At 36.4% G+C, this 8303-nt stretch overlaps 1 protein-coding gene across 1 annotated transcript; it reads left to right on the plus strand.

Moving 5' to 3' along the window:
* Positions 1-2033: 2033 nt before the first annotated feature.
* LOC113756118 (beta-glucosidase 18-like) lies at positions 2034-2816 on the plus strand. Its single transcript, XM_027299913.1, has 4 exons — positions 2034-2216; positions 2334-2400; positions 2506-2564; positions 2715-2816. Exons 1-4 carry the CDS (start codon positions 2034-2036, stop codon positions 2814-2816), a joined length of 411 nt encoding a protein of 136 aa, XP_027155714.1.
* The last annotated feature ends 5487 nt before the right edge of the window (positions 2817-8303 follow it).

Genomic DNA, 8303 nt, shown 5'->3' on the forward strand with positions numbered 1-8303 from the left:
GTGGGATGGCAAACCCCACGAGGGCAAACCCACAACACAAACGAATTTGAGTCTGATGCACAAGAAAATGATTTTGAGATAGACGACACTGACATAACGTTGAATGAAGTGACACAACGTGCAATGTATGTGCTCCAAACAAGCAAAATAAAGGAGCAGTGAAGAAGAAAACAAATAGAAGAAAAAGAATATATTAAATCTTTCCACTTTCCACTTTTGTTGATGGGTGCGATGTGATTGAATCAAATCTTATTATCTTTCCTACCCCAACAACCAAATCTCCACTAACCAAACAAAAGAAAGCAAAAAGAAGAAGAAGAAGTCATATAGCTTTAATGTGATGTGGTAAAATTATAGCGTAATTATGTATTCAATGAAACTCAAATTCGAATTTAAGTAGACCTAACTTGAGCTAATTTTTAGCTGCTCGAATATCAAGAAGAAGTCATAGTTGACTATACTAATTTAAAATTGGAACTGTCAATTAGTCTGCGTCACATCATTTTATTGGTGTCTCCCATTTTCCATGAGGCCAGACTTTCTTTTCTTTTTTTTCTTTTTTTCTTTTTCGGTTTTTTTAGGGTACAACGCTAAATTATTGCATAATTACGCGTAGTTTTTGGAGTTTTAATGTCAGATGAATTTCCTTAACCTCCCTTGTTTCCAAGTTAATTATATGATATTTCTAGTTTTGCCTTGTATCAATCAACAATTCTTCTCCCTCTTTCTGGATCTCTGTCTTGTACAAATTAATAGTGATTTTGAAATTACAAAAATCATATTGTTGTGTATGTGTGTGACTATATATATATATATATAATAGTGAATGGTAATATGGGAGGAATTGATAGTAAAAAGTCTTAGATTTAAAATTTTTCACTTATTTAAAAAAAAAGAGTCGGGTTGCCGCATTTCGTTACCTTGTATACATTTCGCTCTATTATTCGCCACCTAATTAAATTAATAACAAGAGGAATCAGCACAATTGATTTCATATAATTTCAATAATTTCATATATTTATATGTTTGTTGATTTCATAAATCAGGAAACATATCCTTAATCAGTATGATAGGACCTAAACATTTTCTTTTTCCATCCTAAAAGCATATATATTTTTGCATAAACCCCTTCGTTTCTCTGATATGCCTTCACTAATCAACCAAAGTTTCAATATCTCGATCCAGAAAAACTGAAGAAAAAAATTATGAATATATAAACTCACAAATTTATCATGTCCATGTTTACTGTTTTGAAGTTTTGGTTGACAGCTCATACCTGTGCGGGGAGGCTTCATTCAACGAAGTTGTTGATGTTGAACTCTCTAAACTTTTGTCTAAGTTAATTAACAAATATTTTATTTATTGTGTTTCTTTCTTTCTTACTAAAAATATATGATACAAATAATAAAAGAAAGGGTATATGTAGGATTAATTACACTTTTCCCCTTGTGGTTTAATTCTTTTTACATAATCATTTTATGGTATTAAAAGGTATATGACCCTACATGGTCAGCACACGTAATCTTGACATCTCAGGTGGCTTCATTATGAAGAATGTTTATGTCATTTTGGCAATAAAGTCAAGATGGAGAGCTTTAAAATCATAAAAGGGTTATTTAGAAAAACGTTAAACTGCAAAGGACTAAATTTAGAAAAAGCAAACCTAAATGGATCAGCAAAAATATCATGTATTAATAACGCCTATTATTAATAATTAAAAAAATGTACAATGTTGAATTCAAGGCAAATAAATGAGAATTCAGCTTTCAGGTTCTAATACTAGCATTGAGTGAACAATACTGCATCCTTACCTAAGCAAAACACTTTATACACGTTTCTGACTAGGTAGAAGGTATTGTCATAAGATTTCATCCAACAAGTGATCTTCTGAAGTTGGATATTGTCTCAACTACCATTAATTTTTTATGTCTTGTTTCTATTTTCAGACAAGTGATCTTCCTGTCTCTTGTTATGCCAAATCAAAGAATAAATTATCTTTAGCACTATCATGACACCACTCGAATAATCAACTTATGAAGGTCACCACTATGCTATCCTCCTCCTCTCTTCTTCTCTTCATATTGCTCATTTCTGCAAATCCTTATGCAAGAGCCCTTCAAGAAGGAGGCAATGGAATAGAAGAAGAGCTTGAAGATGTGAAAAGATCATATTTCCCAACTGGATTTCTCTTTGGTGTTGCCACTTCTTCCTATCAAGTATACAAATCATGTGTTTCTTTAACTTTTGTGTATTTGCCTGTGTTTTTGGTGATATATTTTTCCATGCAGTTCTCTTGAAATTTGTCTAGCATGACACTACTCCAATGGTTTTAGATTGAGGGTGCAATTCTTGAAGATGGGAAGAGCCTTAGTAACTGGGATGTTTTTGTCCATAAAAATGGTGATAGTGATAATTTTTTAGTGCTGCTTATAACAAGGTCTTTTTCTATACAATTTTGGATAAAGAAATCTGATTAAGTTTCTACTTTGTTTCAAATTGTATTAGGGAATGTAAACAATGGAGACACTGGAGATATAGCCACTGATCATTACCATCGTTACCTGGTACCAAATTAACTAAGTTACCAACTCCAGTACTCTGATATCCTTTCACTTTACCCTTAACATTTTACTTGAATGATATGAAGATGTACATTAAAGATTTCAAGTAATGAATCCATTTAAAGCATGTGGCTTTTGAATCATTCATGACAGGAAGATATAGAGACAATCCATTCTCTTGGAGTGGATGCTTACCGGTTCTCCATTTCCTGGTCAAGAATACTTCCAAGTGTGTTATTTTCCTTCCATGGATAAACTACTTAAGGAGTTCCTAAACTATTTCAATAATTAAGTTTTGACTTCTCATCTATTTCAAGTCTCAATTTGGTCCATCAACCATAAAAAATGTCAAATTTTGATCCTTTAGTCCATCTCCACTAGTCAAAGTTGACAATTGAAATAGTTTAGAGCCCTTTAAGTAGTTTACCCTCAATGGTATAATCGCTTTTGGTCCCTTCTTTTCTTGGAATGCCACAAACTCACAATAAATCTTTGAATGGTTTGTTTAGATGGGAAATTGGGTGGTGTTAATGCAGCTGGAATCATGTTTTACAATAGTATAATCGATAATCTTCTACTCAGAGGTATTTGTTGGGTGTCAAACCAGCAAAAATAAAATTCCTACTCTTAAGTCACGAATTAAGTCCACTATGGTACTGGAGCAGGGACTTAGGCTGTGCAATGGGTTACTAGCTTCACCCTGGTGCCAGAGTTTGCTTGATCCGATATACCAAAGTGTATTAATTACGTGAAAGACAAAATTCGAATATAGCAGCGAGCAGGGTCGAATCCACAGGGACTTGGGAATTTATTTTGAATGAATGTAACATTAAATAAAAATGGGGGAAGTTGATATGGAACTGTCTAATTTAATTGCTCAAATTAAAAATATAAAGTAAATTGACGGAAGGAAAATCTCTAGTCAAAGGTATAATCTCCACTTATGGTTCGAATCACTGATCACAGATGCAGAGATAAAATCTTTCATTTACAAATAAACTGGTTATGGTTGTCAACAAGCTCTGACAACCTGCCTAACCTTACTGATTCGATAACCACAACAAGCTCTGTAGTTATTGCCCTAGCCAATTAAGCAGTCCTAAACACGCTCTTAGGATTTAACCTATTGACAGCATTAATCATTAGACTGGCCACCAATTATAACCAACAAACACACACGCTCGGTTTATTTAGGCTATATCATATATTTCCGCAACAACGACTCAAAAGTTTCTACTACAATTGAATCATATCACTTGCCACATGCACTAAAATTACCCAACAATTACGGATTGAGCACTCTTAGATGGCTGTTAATTACTCACACAATTAAACAGTGATCAAGTATTTAATTGCAAGAAATAATCATATGCATAAGTGAACAGGAAATATATAAACACTTGCAAATTAAAGAACGTAGGGAAATCAATTCGATCTCACAGTTTTGTCGAACCAAAGCTTCGATTTAACCTCTGACTAGATGAAGAAATTAGCCACTCCTCATAGTTGAATTGCAGCCAAAAGTACTGGATTGCAAAGGCATTGCGTTTTTACTAGAAAGCAAGGAATAAAAGATGTTTTTCCCGTTGGGGAATATTGTCGAACACCTGGCGTGTGTCAGAGGCCAGTCCAGAGAAAGGAAACTAGAACTAAACTAAAAAGCTAAACTAGAGGTCCCCTTTCTTCTGTACGTCCTCCCCTTAAAAAGCCAAAAGTCAGATGACTCAAAGCTCTCTCTGGTGGTCCCCACACATGTGGACAAAGTCTCCAAAATTCCTTCTTCCAAGTCTCTCTACGTTGCTTTCTTTTAAGAGCCCAAATGACTTATAGCTTTGTGGTCCCCACCAATCCAAGGCCTAAGGATTGAAACCCTTAGAAGTCTCCATATTCTCCATAAAGTCCCTCCTTTTTGGTAGTTTTCTGCTTCATTCCTGAAATTAAGTCCCGATACCAAATATGAGTAAATATCAGCAATTAACACAATATTTGTCAGGGATAGAAGGGAAAATTAATAATTAAAATACCAACAATTAACACCCTATCAATTCCTCCCACACCTAAACCATGCTTGTCCTCAAGCATGAGAACAAGAAACAAACACCAATATTTGATAGTGGCTATTGCTCTATCCAACAAATTGCCAAGATACCAAGAAAAATAATATTCAAGCATCAATGGTCAAGTCCAAGAAACATCACTCCGGTTAGCTTCTAAACCACAAATGCCTCTAATTCCAGGTTAACTAATCTAAGAAAAAGGAATGACACACAACAGTTATCAGCAAATGGTCCAACTATTAACCAAAATCTCAACATTAAATCCATAATTCGGCAAGCTGACTTTTATTACACACTAACACAACCTTCAACTTTTTTTCACATTTTTTCTACTTTTCTCTCCTTTTTTTTTTCTTTCAATAGTAACAAAAGACTTAGTCGCTAGCCATTTGAGCCTTTTGACGCGAACTCCAACATTGGCCAGATGAAGGAGCCCGGTTACTCAGCTTCTATCGCCACGTGACCACGTACTCATAGAAGTTACTACCTTTTGACGCGAGAATCAACACTTTTAGGTGCAGATCCCCGGTTACTCAGTAGTAACTAATAGCGGAGTACAGTCAAGTTTATTCATAGTTAAAAATCACAAAAACTCAATATAACACAAAAACCAAAAGAAAACTTGCATCAGCTAGCCTCATTTTCAAACATGGAGAACTAAAGTTAATAACCGGACCAATTCACACGAAAATGCCAATAATCATTCCCTATGCCTAGGAAAGTTAACCAAAAATTATAAGAGTAAAACAATCATTGATATTCACCAAAGAGATGTTTTTGGATTCAACCACATTAACTTGGTACCCTTTTATTATTAAAACTTGGCAATAGCAGAAATAAAGGCAACAATCCAACATCAAACTTGGCATCACATACGAGCTAATCACTAAAAAGAAGAAAAAGAAAATGAATGAAAGACACTAGCACCATAACTGCTCCCCCCACACCTAAATCCTACATTGTCCTCAATGTGACAAATAAAAAGCAAAAGTGAAGCAAAAGTGAGAGGGAAAGCAACCACACTTCCCTGAAATCGGGGCATAGTGAAGGGCGAGGTGGAAACGGAGGTGCAAAGCCTGTAAGAAACAGAGACTGCGCCAAATCATGTGCCATGCCGGCGACATTGGCATCGACGTTGACCATGCGAGCCTCCAAAGTCTGAACCTGGAAAACTAAGAAGAGAGGAAGAAATGAGCTGAAATCGCGTTTCTGAAGCCTTTGTTGGGACACATAAAACGCGATTGAAAACGCGCCTTCAACTCGCGTTTTATAAGTCGCGTTTCCTTCACAAATCTTGCAGGAATGAAAACGCGATTGAAAACGCGCCTTCAACTCGCGTTTTATAAGTCGCGTTTTGTGCACAAATCTCGCAGGAGTGAAAACGCGATTGAAAACGCGCCTTCAACTCGCGTTTTATAAGTCGCGTTTTGTGCACAAATCTCGCAGGAGTGAAAACGCGATTGAAAACGCGCCTTCAACTCGCGTTTTCTAGTCGCGTTTCACTGTGGCTTTCGGACGATTCTCATTGTGAGCTTCCTGCACGTCATCACGCGGGCACGTCAAAACTGAAGGGCACCTATAAATCGGCAAAAACGAAAACTGAAACCCAAAATTAGTCGAATTCAAGGAGAACACCTCTAAACTACCACACGGAATTGAACAAACAATTAAAATGAACAATTGGGTTGCCTCCCAAAAGCGCCTTTCTTTAAAGTCTTTGGCTAGACAAAATAATGCTTCAATCAGAGAGTTCAGGCACTGCAAGGGTCACCTCCTCAACATTATTAACTTGAAATCCTTCATAAAAAGGTTTGAGACGATGACCATTAACCTTAAAAATCTTGTCAGTGTGAAGACTTTGAATTTCTACTGCACCATGAGGAAACACATTAGTCACAATAAAAGGTCCAATCCAACGAGAACGCAATTTACCAGGAAAAAGTTTAAGTCTAGAGTGAAAAAGAAGTACTTTTTGACCAATACAAAAAATTTTCCTTGAAATTGCTTTATCATGAAATGCTTTTGTCTTCTCCTTATAAATGCAAGAACTCTCATATGCATCATTTCGGATTTCCTCCAACTCTTGCAATTGCAACTTCCTGTGTTCTCCAGATTCATCCATTCGCATATTATAATTTTTAACTGCCCAATATGCCCTATGTTCCAATTCCACAGGTAGATGACAAGGTTTGCCAAAAATTAATCGGTAAGGAGACATACCTATGGGGGTCTTAAAAGCTGTACGGTAAGCCCAAAGTGCATCATCTAAGCGCAAACTCCAATCCTTTCTATTGGGATTCACCGTCTTTTCAAGTATCGACTTGATTTCTTTATTGGAGATTTCTGCTTGACCACTAGTCTGCGGATGATAGGACGTAGAAACCCGGTGAGTGACGCCATATTTCTTCAACAATGCTTCCATTACTCGATTGCAGAAGTGTGTCCCTCGGTCACTGATAATTGCTCTTGGCGTGCCATACCTGACAAAAATATGAGATTTAATAAAATCAACTACAACCTTAGCATTGTCAGTCCTAGTTGCCTTAGCCTCTATCCACTTTGAGACATAATCAACTGCAAGTAATATATACATATTACCAAAAGAGGAAGGAAATGGACCCATAAAATCTATACCCCATATATCAAAAATTTCACAAACCAGTATAGGAGTAAGAGGCATTTGATCTCTATGGCTTAAATTACCTGTCTTTTGACAATTTGCACATGATTTACAAAATAAGTATGCATCACTAAACAAAGTTGGCCAAAATAAACCACACTCTAAAACCTTTCTTGCAGTTCGCTTAGGGCCAAAATGTCCACCACACGCATATGAGTGACAGAAAGATAAAATTGATGGAACCTCTTCTGTAGACACACACCTGCGAATAATTTGATCAGAACAATATTTCCACAAGTATGGTTCGTCCCACACATAATATTTAACATCACTTTTAATTTTTTCCTTTTGAGCTCTAGACAAATCATTAGGTAGCGTTCTAGTAACCAGATAATTCACTAAATCAGCATACCAGGGAGTTGTCTTTTGAACTACAAAAAGATGCTCATCTGGAAAATTATCCTTCAAGGGAGCAGGTCCTTCACTATTGATCAAACGACTGAGATGATCAGCAACCATATTTTCGGCACCCCTTTTGTCTTTAATTTCCAAATTAAATTCTTGGAGTAGGAGAATCCACCTTATAAGTCGTGGTTTGGCCTCTTTCTTGTTGAGCAAATATTTCAAAGCTGCATGGTCAGAATAAATAATGACTTTAGTGCCAAGTAAATAAGAACGGAATTTTTCTAAAGCAAAAACAATAGCTAAAAGCTCCTTTTCCGTAGTCGAATAATTGCACTGGGCACCATCCAAGGTCCTCGAGGTATAATAAATGACATAAGAAGCTCTGCCCTCCTTCTGGCCAAGTACTGCACCAACAGCAAAATTGCTGGCATCACACATTATCTCGAAAGGAAGACTCCAGTTTGGTGGTCGAACCACTGGTGCTGAAGTCAATGATCCCTTGAGCGTGTCAAATGCACTCTTGCAATTATCATCAAAATGAAATACCACATCCTTTTGAAGTAATTTGCATAGAGGATGGGATATCTTTGAAAAATCTTTGATGAAACGCCTATAAAAACCTGCATGGCCAAGAAAAGAGCGAACTTCCCGCACACTTGC

The sequence above is a fragment of the Coffea eugenioides genome, unplaced genomic scaffold, assembly GCF_003713205.1.
Source record: "Coffea eugenioides isolate CCC68of unplaced genomic scaffold, Ceug_1.0 ScVebR1_1997;HRSCAF=2944, whole genome shotgun sequence".
Taxonomy (NCBI): domain Eukaryota; kingdom Viridiplantae; phylum Streptophyta; class Magnoliopsida; order Gentianales; family Rubiaceae; genus Coffea; species Coffea eugenioides.